At 34.8% G+C, this 20,359-nt stretch overlaps 1 protein-coding gene across 1 annotated transcript in view; it reads left to right on the forward strand.

Moving 5' to 3' along the window:
- LOC139105156 (pikachurin) overlaps positions 1 to 20,359 on the forward strand; it is a 73,264-nt gene that overhangs the window by 6,347 nt on the left and 46,558 nt on the right. The window contains exons 3-5 of the mRNA XM_070661099.1: positions 7,957 to 8,073; positions 14,297 to 14,535; positions 16,738 to 17,053. Of these exons, the coding sequence (XP_070517200.1) occupies positions 7,957 to 8,073; positions 14,297 to 14,535; positions 16,738 to 17,053 (672 nt within the window). The remainder of the gene's footprint in view (positions 1 to 7,956; positions 8,074 to 14,296; positions 14,536 to 16,737; positions 17,054 to 20,359) is intronic.

Below are 20,359 nucleotides of genomic sequence, written 5' to 3' on the forward strand. Positions count from 1 at the left end.
TAATCTATGTAAATCTGTTTAGTATGCACCACTCGCGCTTTTAAAAAGCTGCGATCCATGTAACGCGCAATTAAAAGGTTAATTAATTTGATCATATATAGGTATACATATATATTAAATTTAAAAAAAAAAAGAAAAAAATACAATAGGCGAAGCGCGAGTGCTTTATGCGAAATTCATCGGTCATGCAATGTATTTCACGATATCGTCGCGACGCGAAACGTGTTGATTCGTATAATAAAAACAATGCCGTTGAGCTATGCGTGTTAAATTGAATTATATGTGACCTGTTGAAATGAATTGAATTCCAGCAAGGCCGACGTTATTCCGCGCGGAACTATTCCGTGGATTCGTGGCGGTCGCGCAAGTATTTATGCAACATTTACGATCGATTAATGCGCACAGCCGCACGAGAATCGATACCGCCAGTCCCGCCAAAAGCCATTAGAGCTTTATATTTCCGCCATTTTCTCCAACCGACATTGGCCAGCATACCGTATTGTCGTGAACTCGCTCTCCATCTCGTCTGCCAATATTCCAATGGCAATAACGCGAATAATGTCAACCGATTTTTCATCCTGAATAATACGCGAGCGCGTCAATGCTATTGTGCGAAACAAGATGACTTTCATTTAAATCTCATGGCAATCAGTAAGCGTATTTCATACTAAATGAAAGTAATAATTACGCGCGGGCAACCTTTTGTATAATTGACCCTACGAGAGAAATTCAAATAAAACGATTTCAAACGTAAATAGATATGCGCATGATTTAGAACATTAATTTTCAACTTTAAAATTTGCGATTTTTAATATTTGGATATAAAAATGTAATAAGGTCGTAAAATTTTATTTATATACCTAATCAATTCTACATCGAGCATTAAAAAAAAATTGTTTTAATTAATAATATTTATAAATTTAAAAATAAATGCAATTCCTATGTTTAACCTTAGTATTACTTTTTATGTTACACAAAATGTTTCGTTAAAATTTAATTTATGCTAATTTTTGTTTAATTATTCAGATCTCTTGTAGAGATAAAAATTCTGTAAACTGCTACATGTATATTATATTTAGAAACTTGACACAATTTAAATAAAACTATAAGTAATGAGTTCTCAAGGAAAACAGTCCGTGTTTATGGAAATTTACCATATTATAGATTATTAAATTTTCTAAATTTGCATATGAAGGGCACGTGCATATATCATATATTGCAGCTTTAATATCTTGAATAATATAGCAACTAATAACAATATACGTATATACATATAGCTGCGTTTTCATCCACAATCATGAAACAAGTTGCATGTATTCATTATATGGATATTCATAATTAACTCTTATTCTCAGAGAAAGCTCGTTTCCGCCATTCGCTCGCTCCTAAAGGGCATCAAACGTCTGCGATATTAATCGGTCGCTACCCCATTAGTAAATGGGCCCTGTGCGCGGCTTTCACTTCGCGCGGAGGGAACGTGCCCGCGATTCATTAACTTTAACGCACCCTTTCTACGTCGTTAACGTAGTGGGGAACGATCCTCTATGCGTAAACCGTTTCGCGCGCGCCATTGTTTAGCGCATTCCCGAGACATTAAAAGTCATGTCGGGAGATACAAGTTTGCAATAACGCACTTAACGCTATCGCCGACATCGATTAAAAACGCGCGTGCGCACGGCGAAAAAGCGATAGATAATAAGAGAGCCAATTTTCTCATAACACGAAGATTGGCCGATTAAAAAGCGATCCGTGCTCCTGACGGCGATTAAAGCTTTAGAGAGAATAATCGAACTTTGGGTCGGACGGAAAATTGCACGACCGCGTGCACTAGGAGCTTATTAAAATTTACGTATCTTTCCGTGTGCGATGACATTTCTAGGACACGCACGGCGTCTGTGACAGAATACGAGCAATTAAATCCGTAGTATTGTTCAAATATTAAACAAATGCACGAAAAATTACTCTTTAAATAATATATCCTTGCATCGTACCTACATTTTATAGTTATCATAAGTTTTGTGCACGTATTTAATTTATTATCCGTATATTATCGAGCTATACTTTTTCTGTTTCGTCGTTATTTAAAAGTATTTATTTTACAATTTTGATTATTTAAGATTTTAATTTATAAATAATTTTTGGATATTAATAAATCGAATTTTATATGCGTCTCGTCGATTTATTCATTTATTAAATATTCAGTAACTTTCTGTCGTAGAAGAGGATGTACCAAAATCCTTTATTAATTTTCTAATGGTACATTTATATGGTGTATATAAATCGTAATAATATTATAACGCGTTTTTATTTTACTCGTTTGCGTTCTAAAAATCGGTTCAAAAAACCCAATCATAAACTACGAAAGAAAACCATGCGACTCACCACTCTGCATGAGCTTCAGCGGAGGTGTTGAGTTCTGCCGGTGACTGAAACATAAAATGCAAAATATTATTGTAGAGAGGCTAATGTATCAATCAATAAAATTAATCAAAAAAGTAATTTTTTTTTTATTTAATATTTTATTTAAAAAATTTATATTCACCTATAAGTTGCTCCGCCGATGCATGATGCCCCGTGTCCTTCCCGGGCCTGCTCCTCCTCTCAGATGGGACGTGTAGTCATCTTTCCGCGCACTGGATACTCGCGACCGGGTGAAGTTACAATTCGCAAACACAAGTATTTAATACAGATTCGCACGATAATGTTCGGCACTCCCGTTTATCAAATTCGCGTAACAAATCACACGCAGATACCTCGACGGTATCCATCTCGAAAACCGGTGCTCCGCACGTGGTCGGCGTATTTTGTTAACTGCGCGACGGCTCGCGTACACCGGCAGCGATCAGGCGATCCGTGGGAGCGCTGTGATTGGTCGGCGCGCTAGGGTCCTCTTATCACCCCCTCACCCAACCGTTGCCGCGCGCCGACAACGTGGCCCGATGATCGCTAGAAGATTGCGGGGTGAGGCGCAGGAAAATCGGGAGACCGTCTTTGCCTGAAACATATTAATTAAATATTAAAATTAAACCAAGCCTCAAAATCACCGATTTAATAGCTAACACATTTTATTATATCATGAAATAAATTGGTTCAATAGTTATTACAGATTTTATATTTTTACGAGTATTTTTAAATTATGCAAAAAATACATACTTTGCATAAGAAATTAATTATCGTTTGTTTATAAAATAAAAGTATAAAATAAGACGGTTGTTATTTTAAATCAGTTTATGCATTATTATACACATTTCACTCACATTCTTACTTTTCACATTACTTTATCGAATGATACCTATAATATTATAATATAACAAATAAAAAAAAAAAAAGTTGATAAAGCTGTAATTTATTGTTTAAAATGTATCATTTGACAGAAATTTAAATAATTCATTCGCTGAGAATCTGATTATATTGTTTATTAATATTTTACGATGTTGTGTGACATCCTCTTTTTATTTTTCCTGGCTATTCATTTTGTAATTCCCGATTACGCATATTGGTTCGTATGCACATAATTTCAACAATAGTCCGTATAAATTTCAATGAAAATAAAGAGCGATAAAAACTAACAAGTAGAAAATATGGAAAAAATTAATATTTATAAAAAATAATATTGAATATTCCTAAATCCTAAAAATGGGATTTCGATTTTCTTCAAATAACTAAATATAACGTACCTATTCTTTTGACAATTGTCTGTTTAACGATAAAGTTTATAAGAGTGTTACAACGGCTACGATATTTGGAGTATTGTTATCGATTACACTTGTCTACAAGTGTTAGAGTATGCGGCATACAAGCAATTGTACATGTCATGCAGGCAATGTAGCACCGTCGCTTTGCGTCGCGTCGCGTCGCGTTGCCTCAAATCAAACCAAGATCCACATTGTACTTAAGGCCATACAGCATAGTTTGCGTAGCTCCGTACGTATGATGCTCAGTAGAATCATAGCCTGCATATATCAGCCCAGGCTCACATGTGCCATGCAATCGGTTCATTCGCCGGCACCTACGTAAGGGATTGTAAACACTAACATGAATTCCGTTTTAGAAACAGGAACCAAACTAAACTGGTCTATTTCAGTCTAATACTTGAGTTTCTGTTATTTAACTAAACCAGAAGTTGTTTCATGACTTATATTAAGGTAAATTGGTCAAGAAAGGCAGATTTTTTTTTTAATTATTTTCAAGTAAACGCTGCTTTTAAAAAGAGAATAGAAAAAAAATTTATAGTTGCAAAGTTTTTAACGTTCAAAAAGTCGACTAAAGTACAATGTGACAAAAGAGTTCATGTGCCTGTTACAAACATGGATTTTGCGCGTAATATCCGTGTATGCTATTATCCATTATTTAATTTTATCAGATTGCGAATTATCCGCTACTATTTCTGTCTGTTTTCTTCATGTGTCAACATTTATATACTTTACTCATATATTGCATATCCTTTGAGTTTTGCGTTTAATATGAAACGCGGTATCCGAGTAATGAGAATTTGAGTATTTCTCGAAAGTCGAGTAATTACCCGGATATGCGCGGTATTTTCGGGTAACCGGATATCAATATTTCGAGTTTAAGCTCTCATTGCTCATTCGCCAAAAGCAAGGCTAAAGTGCTTTTTAAGTGTAATTTCGCAGTAAAAAATTATAAATATTATAAAATATTATAAAAAGTTAATAAAACAATAGATAAATAAAACGCAAACATAGAGACGTGTGTACACTGAAAGGCAAATAATGTATTTGCTGCGGCGATGGCTAGTGTACGTGACTTTAACGTGGTGTGCGTCGATCCTCACATGAAACCCATAGTTAATATATCGCGAAGCGCCGGCCGCTGAGAACCACCGAAAATTGAGAGAGAGGACAGTCTTACTACTTCGGACTTCCTCTCCCGTCTTCTCGATTACCACCCTTTAAGCCGGGCCCGAAGGGAGGTGATCGAGAAGACGGGAGAGGAAGTCCGAAGTAACGGGACTGTTCTCTCTCTTCTCGATCACCACTCTTTGGGCCCGACCCAGGGGGTGGTAATCGAGAAGACGAGGAAAGAAGTAATGAGAGTGTTCTCTTCCTCAACTTTCGGTAGTTTTCAGCGGCCGGCGCTTCGCGGTGTATTAATTATAGAAATCATGTGAGAATCGACGCACATTACGATAGTGTCATATGCTAACCACCGTCGCCGCGACAAATGTCATATCTACCTCTCAGTGTACATGCATATATATAAAAATGCATCGTCATAAGATTTCATGTAATCGGATTGCGGAAAATTGATTACATGTATCAACTCGACAAACAACAAGTTAAATTAAAATCGAAAAATAGTGAGAGTATCAGTTTCGAAGCAGAACGATATTGACGCATGGATATTTAACAACCGTCGAAACGAAATTCCATCGTATTTTACGGAGCGTGGTGCGACATCGGTTTTATTACGTCACCGGTACATCGGCAAGTCAAGTGCAATATATATTTCTCGGCAGTGTGCCGCCATGAAAATAATGCCAGTTTTTCCCATGCGGTCAGTTTTTCGTAAAAAGTACACACGACCGAGCCGGATATTGGAATTTTCAATGTCCCATGTCTGTAGCAAGGGGTGGGCAACTATGGAGGAACGCAGTGCATCGAGGTGCAACGAGCCGCGTGATTCATCGCCAAACGCAGCGCAATACAAGTTCGGCGTGCAAGCATCACTGCACGTTCAATAGCGAACTTGGTTTCTTCCAGTATTATTTCTACTCGCGTTATGTTTTATTTATTAATCGTTTCGCTATGCAAACATCTAATTTCACGTTCGCCAGTTTTACTTTTTACGCTTACCTTTTTCGGCGGTGGAAACGTAACGTGCATACACAAGCACTATATGTGATTACTATTTTTAGTACATTTCAGGCATCCACGAGATCCTGTACATAACTCATCCATTATGTAAATGAGAGAGTCTGTATACGTATCAACCTTGGTATAATACTGCCTACGATAAACATATTTGTTTGCCGTTTAATTAAGGCTTCTATTTTAACGTGGTAAACATGTAACAAATTATTAAAAAAAAACTATAAGGCTGCTTTCGCAACCTTAAATACAAGATCGATAGAAAGTTTTTACTTTGCTCTCTAAAATTTTCTAAGATACATGAAAAATGCTATAACACGTTTGGCATAGAAAAGAAAGAATAAATGATTCTAAGTAAAAAAAAATCATTACTATTAAATTATATCCTAAAATTTTCCATATAAATTGATAACAACTCTAATTTGTTAATCATATATTATAGAAAAACAAAATGTTTATAAAAATAAAATTGTATTTGTTTACGTATTTTTTTTTTATATTTAAATGGCTTTCTATTTATGTGCAATTAAGTAAAAAGAACGTGACTAAATAAAATTTTGCATATTTTTATAAAAATTAAAAATTAGAAATAAAACTCTGCTGATTAAAACGTTTTCATAAACAGAGCGATGACAGAGAAATATTTTCACTGCACGTATCGTTGTGCGAATGGCTTTATACGAGCTCCACTTAGCCAAGCACTTTCGTTAAACTAAAATTAAGTGTGAAATATACGCATTAGGTATGCATATGTGCAAATTGAAAAGTCCGCATACAAATTGAATGTGCTTTATTTTCATTTGTGATGCTTGCTCGAAAGATGAGCTTGCTAGAAATAAAAGCGCCATGAAATTTTACTGCATTCAATGTAATGTACTTTTTTATTAAATCTATTTCGCTGTCATCCTGTCTTTGTCCAATCGCGCTTTATGTAAAACATTTCGCAATATGTCGCTATTTTCACTATTTCATGAAATTGTCATTGAAATATATTATTATTGTGATTATCCAATATTAATGTTACAGAAACGAAATCGTTGCTATTCACTCGTAGTTCTTTTCACAGTTACGAAATGCCACAGCTTCAAAAACTTTTAAGCGCTATTCGTGAATATAACGTAACATTATTATAAAATATGTATAGTGCTTAAAAAATTTAAATTATTAGTTTTAAAAATCAAAGCGAGATGTCGTATTCTTTTCTTATTAAAAATATTATGTGGTATTACTAGTACTCTTGTACTTGTACATTTTTTTATTATATGCATAAGTATTCGATATATTGAAATTCTTTATTTTCTATTGTAGGTTAAATAAATCGAGCACATGTTCCGTAGTTTATTAAATAACTGTCATTTCGATAACTTTACGAATTGTAATATGTATTTTATATATTTTTTAAGCTTACTTTTTCGCCGAATATTACGCGTAACACATCGCGTAGTGATTCGATGCGTCCATATAAAAGCTGCAACCGTGAATATTACTGCAATAGTGAAATCGATTAATTTATTGCTAGTCATAAAACATTTGCAGTAAATTTCACCGATGGAACGACGCTTACGTTATATAAAATGTCAGCACTGAAATTTTTAATCGTATCGGACGTTTATATTAAACAAATGTTAATTGTCAAATTATTTTTATATGTACACAACTTGCATAATTATCAACCAATATATGTATATACATATACATACAATATGCTAATTTTTAATGATTAATTTGTTCAGAGTACATCGACGCAATACAAATCATCTCTCTGTTTTCATAAGAATTTGTGATGCCAGACAGATATTAATTTATATCATGAATTCTTTAAATAGCCTTTAAACCTGCGTACGATAAAATTTACCTTTGCGCGATGTATATGGATAAAAATATTCCGAGAGTATTCTAAGGGTATAATTTTTCCACGGATCGATATTGCAAAGTATATTTAGAGATAGTGTTGTGTAAATACGCTATTAGGGGTGGGAACAGAGAACGCGCCAACACTTGCGTTTGCAACTCATCGCCACCGTCTATTCCGATGTTTCTCCCTTTGTTCGCCACTTCGCGCCGCTTCGAATTCCCTTGGCACGCATAACTTACTCACGTCCCCTGTTTCCCTACCGTGTTTCAGGAAGATGCGGGCACGGATCGCCCTGCGAGCAGCTCTGCTACGAACTCCACGATGGCATGTACGAGTGCGACTGCAGAGACGGCTACATACTTCATAAAAATGGATACAGCTGTGCCGGTGAGTGTGACTCGATTCAATCCTTATCCCGCTTTGCAATTCGCATTCATGGCGGACGACATCTTTGATTTCCCTAATAAAATTTTGCGTTGCGTCATGCCAGCAAAACTTTTTGATGCGACGCCCGTATTGTTTCCGAAGCGCCGCATCCGTTTGCCGCTGCTCTTCAATCCCTCGCCCGCGATTCCCAGAGAGTTTTGTTTTAGAAGTATCCCTCAAACGCAGACCGCATGTTATTATCTCTCAATTGCTAGCGTAATATTTTTTTGATAACATTATTTTACTAGGTTGGAGATCCATCGAAAGTTGAAAAGTTTTACAAATATGTTTCGAAACTTTTTAGTTGCTTTTTTTTTTTTTTTAGTTCTAATTATCTTTCCCTAATTCTATTGAACATAACTTAATTTAAAGTCTCTCCTATAGCGATTGTTTCCTACACATATATACATTATACAATTATCTTTTCTAAATGATATTTTAATATCTTGATTTATTTTGTATAATGTCTACATTAAATGTTCTAAAAACATTCTTTTTTTATTTTAATTTTTACTTTTCGTGATTATGAATTACGTTGTAGCGTACAAACTATTGTACTTACATTGTTTTAATTAAGTTTAATGCGTAAACTCTATTATCAGACACCATTATTGTAATGCAGCCGCATAAAATTGCAGAAACAAAATTAATTTTTCCCAGTTATTTGAAATTCTTTTCTTTATATGTCATTGCTTTTATGTATCCAATTGTATATGTTTGCAAAATATATAAAAAATTTATTCCCGTTTATTATTTTATTATTTATTCATTATTCTCCGTAATAAACAAAATATAATTTTATCTGATCAGCATTTTCAAATAGGCTAATTCTAATATCTGTACAAGTAATAACGTAATTTGTGTAAAATGTATTTATCGCACAAAAAAATTACGATAAAAAGCTGGCGCACTGGTTGCAAATTTATCTCGACAACCTCAAGTTCAAGCTGTTTACAGTACCATGCACGTATTAAAGGTAATATCTCATTTTACGTGGAATTGCACAGAATACATTACGCGTCGGGGTTATGAAATACGGAGAGAAGACATTGTGAAAGAAAAATACGGTAAAATTATACATAAATCAGAAAGAATTTTGGGGACAGCTATGATTTATCGTTAGTTTAATCTTACGTAAAGATTTTTGTATGTTATTATGGTAAAAGTATTTCAAACTAAGCACGCGTTACGTTATCATATGATCAAGTATAATCTTCATGATCAATGCGTAGAATTCAAGCAAAATTAATTTATCTATAATTAATGATCTTTTGTTCGTATTATAAAAAGAAGATGCAAAGATTTTATTGTTAAAAAAAAACTTGTTAATTTTTTACAACAAGAAATAATTCCCCTAAGTTTCACTGATATAAATAAAAAAAAAACAAAACAAATTATATTTGAAATAAGTTATTGATTTTAATTGCATACGCATATTTATTTTAGTCACGTTGTGCAGCACCAATGAATTGATCTACAGAGTGCCTTACTCGATGCAATTATTGCAATAAAAAATATGGTTCCATTTACCTAATAGACTTTTTTTTCTCACAAACAAACGCGATAGGAAATTTGGCGAAAAGTTCGCTGACAATCGCCTTCGTTAATTGCTTTCCGATTGATTGTTCGCGAAATTTCATTATTACAGTCTGTCCACGATCGGAATGTTTATCCAGTACACTGGCGACTCAAGTTTTTATTGATATCATCAATCTCTTTTTTTTTATGTTTGAATAAAGAATACATTTTAAAAACATTATATTTCGACTCGCCTATTGAAAATGCTTTTTCAATTTTTAAATAGGTAAAGTTGACACATGTTACGTTAAGTTATGACGATTGTTAATTGCTAAAATTTAAACACGGGTCTGCTAGAATAAATCGTAAAAAAAAAAAATACTATTTGTAATACGATTATTCTCTACTTATCACGTTACGATAAACATAATTTGGAGTTAAAGTGTAATAACGGGTTGATAAAGTTGTCTCTCGTTTTGCTTTAATTATCGAGTGCAATCATTATGGACTTCATTGTTATTATCGATTTTATTACGTATCTTATCGAATAACATAATAAATTTAACCTCGTCGAAATTTTACTGTGTAATTTTCTCCATCCGTTGTTCGCTGAATCTAATCGTGCAATCTAACTAACATGAATGTTGCGTCTTCGTTCCTTTTGCTCGGATCTCTTCTCTGGATTTAATTTCGCGGCTGGTAAAACTCCAACATCTTTTATTTCCACTTCGTCCGGCTCTTGCGCGCTGAATCTGATGGTACCCGCCATTGTGAATACTTCTTTCTCTCTGCCACGAATCCAAATCGATCCCACTGCCTTGCACTAATTGTGCTCCCTCCAATACCGGGAAAGTCTGTGAATCTGATTCTTATATTGATTCCATCCCTGATTCTGACTCTCAGTCCAATGACCTCCATTCGTAAATCGGTAAATCGAATAAGTTGATTTCTTCTTATTCCTAATACTAAATCCCTCCTCTGGAATCCGCGCTAATTTCGAGACGATAAAATTTCAACATTTTTCATCTTACATAGGCTCGATAAAATTGATTATACTCACTGTTATCAACTTTAATGTCTAATTCAGCAAGTATTCTTTTCATAAATTAATTTAGCTTTTTTTTTTTTATCGAATAGGATAGTAATATTAACATAAACGTTTCCTTTTCTGTTAGCACTTTCGGCACGTAGCCAAAAGCTTCTCTCTATTTTAGGTATATTAATTCTGCTTCGACTTTTTTTAGTGCTGTGGCACTTGATTGTTTCATTGATTTTACCTCCAAGTATAATTCTTAACTTTACAAGAGTTTTATAGAGATAAACTTTTACTAGGTCAATTTCTCCAAGTCTACCTCGGCATTTCTGTAAACACGAATTTCGGTAATCTTGCTAATAACTTTTGCTAAATCGGCATCTTGACAATTTGCTCCGTCAACGACTTTCGCAAAGAATACCTATGTACTGACTTAAAGTTAAGATTAATTGGACATTTTGTAATTCAACTGTTTAAATTTATTTGCTATATTATACATATATCCAAAATTATTACGTGTATATTATAACATGTTTTATTTTGCACAAAAGTGGAGAGATAAGGTGTATCATTTCATAAAACTTAACTTGCTTAAAGTTTTCTTAATCAGAGTGCCAAGTAATCAAAACTTTGTGTATTAATAAAACATTTTTTTTTCTCTTCCCCGAAACTTGGATCATGAAAATCTACGCATGACAGATCGCTAGGAGTATTGCTGGAATTAACACGATTTTCCAGGGATTTCCCAAAGAGCACGAAGAACATTTGCGAAATAGACAGTGATGTAGTACAGTCTACTGCACTACTTCGCTAGAACTAGAAATGTTTACAACTAATCGACCATAATACAGAGTGAATATAAATAGTTATTAGAGAATTTAATAATTTGTCAATTAAATAGCTCTTTACAAATCTGTGATAAACTAAACTAAAAAGAAATTAAATTATTTTCCTTAATAAAATTAGAATTCTTTTTTTTTCAAATCATAACCGATAATTAATTAGTTGCCGCAATTGTAGGCGTATAAATTAATGTTTATGTAATTATGGTGTCTCATAATTGACATTAAAATATTAAGCATCTTTCAATATTATTTTACACGGATCGTAATAAATAATTGATAAATCGCCATCTAATGATTAGCTTGTTTCGATGTATCGATGTATTTATTTATATAAAGTATAATGAACTGTTTGATTGGATTAATATTCGTTGTTGTTTCGATTCAAACGTATATACACTAATATTAGCTTTCCATCGTGATGCATCGTGCGCGGTGTATATGCAATTCATTAGCAATAGCATTGCATAACAAACGTGGCATTATTTAAGCAGATCCGAAAACGTATGTCTTTTCTAAATTGTCTCTGTAAGCGCGTTCCGATCAGAATTGTGCAAGTTTTAGAAATATTTTTACGGCTGCGTTGGGACTTTAAGGCTTTTTAAATACAGTAGATAACAGCACTGCACTTCGTGAGCAGTTATATGTAGCAATTTTACTTCTTCCTCCTTTCGCGTTGAGAGGCGTAATGCTCGAAATGCATTTCAAGCTTTATTTTAAATTCAAGAGTCGTTTCAAGCCTTGATTCGCGAAATTCAACATTTTGACGACAATTTTTGCATTACGTCAATCTAAAAATGTAATTCATGATTGAGCTGATATTCTCGCAGTAATAAAATTCGGTTACTATAAGTTCTATTAATCACATACATTTTATGTGAGTACGTGCGTGTGTTTACATCTGGCCGGCACCTTGCGCTCGAAATTCGCAAAGTGGAGGACGCGCGGGCAGCGGACGGCGAGAACCGGTTTGACCGGCGAATTCGGCAGTCGAGCGAGCTTTGCGTAAGGTCAGAACACAACAGTAAACAAGTACACGCGGCGAAAAAAGTTCAGATATCTTTTCTTTTTGAAGACAGTCTAGTTAGAAAATATATTTAATCTGCGCGACCTAACCACAAGCTGCAAAATCATATTAGTTAGATAAATTTCCACTCGGGTATGAATAAATAATATATAATTTATGTTAATTTTAATCAAAATTACAGGAAGACTTTTTAAATAAGTTTAAAGTAATAAAAATAATTTAATGTTGTATGTAAAAAAAAAAAAAAAAAAAAAAAAAAATACCGGTAGGCCGTAACCTTCCGATCATTTCGCGAATTGGCAAAAGCAAACTCGTCGATTTTATTCACGACGAATATTACGTTACATATTCCGGAAGTTACTGATCGACTGTTTCAAGTTTCTGTGGAATGACCGATCGTTTTTTTTTTTTGCTTTGAAAACACCGAGCGCAACACAGTTTGCAACGACCGGCACAAATAAATTCTCCCCGAAAACGAAATCCAATACGAAACCCGTGTTAACCCGGTCGCATCGATCTCTATGTGCCGTGCATTCTCTCGTTTCGACGGTGACTTTCGATCCTGCCCTCGCTCGCCAGTCGCGCTCGCTAGCCGGCGTTATTATTCCGCAAGCCCGGTAATAACCAAATTAACGCTATACACGAATTTCCGATGCAGTGCACGTAGTTGTGCGCGGCTTACACCGATAGGACGACCTGCAAGCGTAAGCGCCTCGAAGTTCCGTATCGTGAGCTTGCCTCGAGCGATCCAACGCTGGGCTTTGGTCCCATCGCTCTCTGCTCTCTCTCTCTCTATCTCTCTCTCGCTCTCCTTCCCTTTACTCTCCTCGTCTCTCCTTCCATTTCTCCGCTCCCGTCTATGATAACATAGACGATGTAAGCGAGTTTCGATCAGCGTTCAAGGAACTTGAGGGGTACTATCCACTCCACCGACATAACGACTCGTGTGTACTATACACGTAGAAACTCATGTGTGACCAACGGATAAGTTCTTAACGACCCTTCACCTCGATACAGCCGCCTCCGTTGCGCCAGTTGCATGTGTAGTGAACTGATCACGCCGTGCAACAGTTCGTGAATTCTTATCGAATGTTCGCGCATACATTATAAAGATTCGAGTTAAAAAATATTCACGGTACGCCGTAACGAACAATTGGCTAATTTTTATAGCTAAAAGAAAATGCTTTCAAGACTAACGTTAAGACGGATTAAAAATTGATAATCATCTTTTGTTATGCTTATAATTATAATCACAAGTGTTTTTTTTACTTTCTCGTTTCGTGAGTTTTTTTGTGCATGCCTGATTTATTTGAATTTTATTTAATAATTAAAAAAATATCTCACGAATTCGTTTGAACAGATTAAGTTTTAATTTACTATATTTTTGACAAATTAGAAACAACGGTTGATGACACGTGGTACGCGTTCTAGTCACGCATACATTCATTTGTAATAAAATTTTCAATATTTAGAGAAAATTATAGTGCTAACAAAAGTAATATCATGTTACACAATTAGAGAAACTATTGCGTGGCGTAGAACTGTCAGGAAATATAATTCCGCGATAACGTGTGCGCACAATGAGAATGAATTGGAATTAAAAAAAAAAAAAAAAGAAGTAACAATAAAACATTTCGAATTCGATAATTTGGCGATGTCAATTTTCTATAAAAACAATTCAAGCAGGTAACAATGTTATCTCGCGGCTTATTCGATATTCTACGCTTGTTTCCAACAGTTTTTCTAACAGAATGGACGTTACAGAACTCAACTCGACATCGCCATCGACGAGCGAGCTTGGCGAGCTCGTTGACGAGGCCGAGAGCGACGAAGTAAATGCGGACAACGCGGATGACGAGGATGCGGTCGAAGACATCCTTTATATGCGCGGTGCCATCTTCACGATACATCTAGATGCCCCAGCCGAGAATTCCACCGTGAACGCGACAAAGATAAACGAGGTGAACGGCGCGGACCGGATCGAGCTGCGCGCCACGTCTCAGGTAACATTATTCCCCATATTTCTCAGGTTAGCTTGTCGTATTGCCCCGTAAGTGTTTGCATGTTGTTCTACGACCATTTGTTATATTGAATACTAGAAGGACATTTGGTAAAAAATCTATTGCAAGCTCTCTGATCTATAATACGAATACGACGTCGCCCAGGCAGTTACTATTTTATCGCCCAAGTACAATATAATACATTCGCGGCATATTAACATAAACGTTTAATAAGTAACGAGCATTAATTAGAGCAGTAGTCCTATTATTTTTATAATAGAATTCAATCTTTATCGATTTATTGGCAATTACTCATTGCACTGCGTAATCGATTTATTTAAAACCAGGCGATACGTAAAGTAAAATTTAAGCGCAGCTGCTGGAAATGGCGGGTATATGTATATTGGTATATATGCTTTAAGATTTAACTAATTGCCACGTAAATACGAATTCAAACTTAGTTCTATTGATTCAGAGCAAATATTCGTATATATAGGAATAATCAATATTGCAAGAGTTGACGCTAACTGCAAAGATTTAATTGATCGATATGTCCACGTTCCATCACCCTTCATACTAAATCAAGAGAATAACATCGAATTCGATTGTATTCGAGTTGAATACTCCAGAATAGAACATTCCGTGAAGAAATGTGAATAAATTATGCATTTTTATGTGCTAGGTATAGAAATAGATTACGTGAAATCGAGCATAAATCCAAGTGTTCTCAAGTAAGAAATCCTAGCTTCTTCGATTGTGATTTAAAATTAATATTCTCCATATACTCAAAAAAGACGAAGTTTTACGTGACAAGATTAGAAATCCAATTAATTATTGATACTAAAATACCTCATATTTCTTGTATTGTGCAATAATATATTTCACTTTTAAAATGTCGCAAAGTTTCTTTCGGAAAAAATATCAAATTAAAGATAAAATGTAGTGAGACAAACGTCAATATAATACATCATAATTTTCTTAAAATGTGTATTAACTGATAGAAATTAACCAAAATTACTAAAAATGAATATTAACATTGTGATTGATTACATGGAACATGATTAAAATTTAATGAAATTTAATTGACACGAAAATTTGGATAATATCAAATTAACACTCTATATGATAAAATCGATGTAACGTGAATTCGGCCTCTCTTTGAGTAAATTTCATTTTCGAATAAGCAAACGCACTAATATTTTGCAAGTCTCAACATTAAGTACGAAATTCGTAGTTTCTAGGCCAATCTTTATTCAAAAGCTTCCTCAAATAAAAAACATGAGTCGCGCAACAGGTACTTGACATTCGCGGCAGCTTTCTTAACATGCGGCAGGCTATCCTATTATTTCTGAAAATTTCCCGGCCCCGAATCGACAACATGCTCGTAGAGGAATCAATAAGTGATGAGGCGGATATCAGAAAGCGGGTCAACCTATAAATAATATTCTCTTTCCTTTGGCTGCTTGCTAAACTCATGTACTATCCTCACTTTGTTATGTTCGAAACTATGCAAAAAAAAAAACACCTTTTCGCAGAACTTTCTGTAACTCACTTTTTATGCAGATATATCAAACTTGTCTCTAAAGTTACTCTTACGATACAAGAATTGACATGACATTTATGCCTGATAAATTACGATGCTTTTTTTTAAGTTTTTTATAATTTTCCAATTTAATAAAATTCTTTAACACGCATACGTCAAGGACTTTTTTTTTAAATAAATATCTTTTGCTTTTACTTAATTTAAACTATTTACTGTATTAATAGTTATAGACATAGATGCGGGTGATATATGTGTCCGCAGTGTATTGAGCTTCGGTTCGTGTGTTTGCTAAGCCCAAATGACTGTGCGAATCAGTCATCCCTGCGGGAAAATTACTGCTTGTTGATTCAGATAGGTTATCATGATAAATCTAGTCCTTAACACTGCGAATATATTTTTAAATCATTTAATTGAGAAGCATAATTTTAACAATTTAACGACGTGCGTTAAAAGATAATAAAGAGGTTGAAAATCAATAAGTAAGAATTTCTAATCGTTTATCTAATTTTAAATGCATCTAACTAGATATATAGAAAATTGGTTTTCATTCTTTGACTACAAGTTCTCCTTTCAACGTTAAAAATTTTTATACGTGCAGATCGATACATAGCAAATTCAATACGAAACTGGCGATAACATTTCTTGTTTCTCTGGATATTCAGGGCCCAAATCTAGAGCAAAAACTGCCATCCACAATGGAGAGCATCGTGAGCACTGAACCAGCGTGTTCTTTGGACTGTGGACCGGCGGGAAATTGTTATATCGAGCAATCTCGCGGAGATGAAGTCGATGTAATGATCGAAGAAAAAGAAGAAGAAGAAGAAGACGAAGACGAAGACGACGACGACGACGACGACGACGACGGCGACGGAGCCGTCGATCTCGAAGGTAATACCGTGAACCTCAGACGAAAGCAAGGAACATTCAGACAGAGATGCCAGTGTCCTCTCGGAAGAGGTGGAGATCGTTGTCAGCTCGGTAAGTGATATTTTTTTGTCTTTTTTCCATGAATAATATATCAGAATTTTTGCCTCAATTAAATTTGCCTTTACAATGCTCTAGCGTGTAGATAAGAAAAATGAAAAGTTTATCGACACTGATTTTATCACGACTTCCTTTTCCAAAACTCATTCTCTTAAAATCAATATTTTTACTAAAGAACAGAAACACCCTGTTGCTCACGATGTTCTTAAATAATATTAGAAAGAAAAATTTATTTAGAAATACGAAATAAAGTTTAATAAGCGATATCGGCGTGAGATATCGATGAGTAATTGTCTTGGCGAAAACAAACTCAATATTGAGGGGGGTAAAAAAGGTAAAGGCCTGCAACCGGTGAAGTTCGAAGAATTGAAAACTTGCTCATCATCGGTCGCGTCCGCTTTGTTCCACCCCCGTACAAAACTTACGGCATCTAAGTCGAAAGAGTACTGCTTTCGCCTCGAGGTCCCGGGAGTTCCGCATTCGAGGCGATCAGATCTGTTTGCACCTGGTTGCTTTACGGAAACTCCCAGGAAACTCGACGTGCGGGACGCTCTCAGTAATCTCAAACTTTTAACCCTTTGAGATGCCCGCTGTGGTGCGCGCGCGCGAGGCCGTCCAACGGATAACGTTAAACGTTCTCGAAGATCTTCCGAGACCCGCCACCACGTCACGGAAATGTAAATTGCCGATGGCATACACACGAGCAAAACTTTGTCGTCGACTATCTCGAATTATAGCGAGAGGGTGATGGGGATTATGTCAACGTTCTTGATAATTTAAATTCTCACGAATACCCTTCCAATTGTTAATACAACAATGTCATATCATTGTTTTATTTATTATCGGTAAAATGTGATAACTCTTATCGCTCTCTATTAGTTTGACATGTTAAAAAAATTAAAAAAAATTTAATATTAACTATGCAGCTTATGCCGCCTGACCGACTTTGTTTATTATAATTGCACTAAATTGTAACAAACTATGAAAGAATTCATACCGAAATTTATAATTTATTTTGAAATTATGTTGAATATTTGACTGAATCAATTGAATTTTTTTTAAACACGATAGCAAGTCGCGCGCTTTGCAATCTTCAATTATTACAAATAAAGACAAACAGTAATAATTAACAAACGCTTTCTTAATGTAATAAATTAATTAAGTTAAAAAATATAATATAATTATTTTTCGCGTGTAGTGATCCGCTACGCGCGATAATCTTACGCGAGGTGAGAACCGAACGCCGTCGAGATTGTCGTAGATCAGATCGCGCGGAGGCTACCGTCCGTGAGACGGGAATTACGTTTGTAAGCGAAGATGCGAACACCGCGCGCGCCGTTGGTCTTTGCTTGACGCTCGGCCACTACGCCCCGATAACGCGATAGACAAACAAAAATGCACACAGCTTGATCACAAAAATTCCGTGGCCGTTGTTAAAAATTATTAAATGTAAAACCGTTTTCTTTTACGTAGAAGAAGCAGGAGTAAATGACGCGCGCTCTCTATAATGTCTAGTATTTTTAAAAAGTCGATATCTATTTTAGTATTATCAATACTTCTAAACCAATAACAGGAGTTATCAGTAATGGCATTTTATAAAATGCATAGCTTAAACGAGAGTACAATACGTTATTTCAAGTCTTAAAATCTAAGTAAAAATGTTGATAAAAAAAATTTCCTGTGTTTAACTAGCATGCGAGAAACAAAGATTATCTTGAAATAGCGGCATATCGTACTTCGCTTCCACCATCTATGAGTGTTCGAAATGTACGGATTAAGCTGCTCGGTATTCGGTTTAATCTTGCAGAGTGGTTTATATTGCATCATAGGATTGCATGGGATTAAGCGGCAGAAAAATTGTGAGAAGAGATCGATGGTCCGTAGTTTGAAGTATGTTTTACGCTTCAATATTTGAGTGTTTTATCGTACAGTTTCCGTATATGACGCGAATCGATGCAAAAATTACGATATGGCAAACATTTATCTAGTTCTCACGACAAGCTCTATAACACAATCGCTTATCTGAAACGATGAAACTATAGTTCATCTCGTAGCAACTTGATTTTTAATTACCGCGGCGGCAACTGCGTTAAATTTATTTAAGATTAATTTTTTTTCATTCAAAATTGTAATAATTCAAAAGAAATCAAATTTCTTTGCAAATTGCGATAAAATTAGAATATGAAATATAATAATTATGCAAGGTATTGTTATAGAAAATAGGTCATAAAGTGAATAAAAATATAGATTTGCATTTTCGCTTTTAATCGTTAAAGCAAATGTGTGTAAAAATTTGTAAATATATAATTGTCAATTGCTTATATTTCAAGTTAGAGTCTTGCTAAATAATTACTGACAAACTTTAAAAAATACTAAAAAGATACGACTTACATATTGTAATTCTAATAATACGAGCGGCATAATTACGTTATTCATATTACCGTATGTAAGTTTCGCGATAGGAAGTTCGATTGCGATTAAGTAAGTATTAAGATACTGCACATTGTGCACAGAATGCATCGTGTTACAAAAGGCTTGTTTTATATTGACCTAGTACAGGATTATTCGCCACCTTGTTATTCGGCGTGGCCAAATTAAGCCTCGCTGAGCGGCTTGGAGTAAAACCACGAGGTGGGCGTTGCCTGCCAGTTAATTCCGCTTGTGAAGGTTTAAAGCAAACGCGACCTGCAAACCGAGTCGTCCTCGTTGATTCTCTGAGCAAGATCTAACGAGCTTAATTTATTTTATCAACGACGCCCACTGCACACCGCGCTTTGGGTTCTCGTTTATACATATAAATATTTATTCTTCCCAATGCGAATACGTTAGCTCTTGACAAGAAATCTAAGCGACGAATATTTGCGCATTAAAAATATTGCCCATCAGCTTGAAACTGATTGACAAAGCGTAATGATATAGCGCAAATATTATTGAACCAGCACAAAAGCGCAAATAAATTCTTGAGTCAGTTATGAACCTATACAATCTATTTTTATAAAATAAAATAACGCCAAGTTTTTATTTTCATAATAAGTTATTTTCATAAAATAATTAAAATTAATTTAATTAAATTTGATTGTTTATCTATCCAAGTGAGAATAAAAATTGATAAAAAATATTTGGCGAAGAAAGCTTGCGATGAAATGTACCTACATGTAAACGGAACAAATAAATAGCAAAATTAAATTACGTATCTTTCTTCTAAATTTAATGAGAAAAAAAAAAAATGAATTAAATGTCAAGCGTAAGTAATAATAATTACGTCTGTAAATGTTATATATATACATGTACGTAATTTAT

This window comes from Cardiocondyla obscurior, linkage group LG08, assembly GCF_019399895.1.
Source record: "Cardiocondyla obscurior isolate alpha-2009 linkage group LG08, Cobs3.1, whole genome shotgun sequence".
NCBI classification, from domain to species: Eukaryota; Metazoa; Arthropoda; class Insecta; order Hymenoptera; family Formicidae; genus Cardiocondyla; species Cardiocondyla obscurior.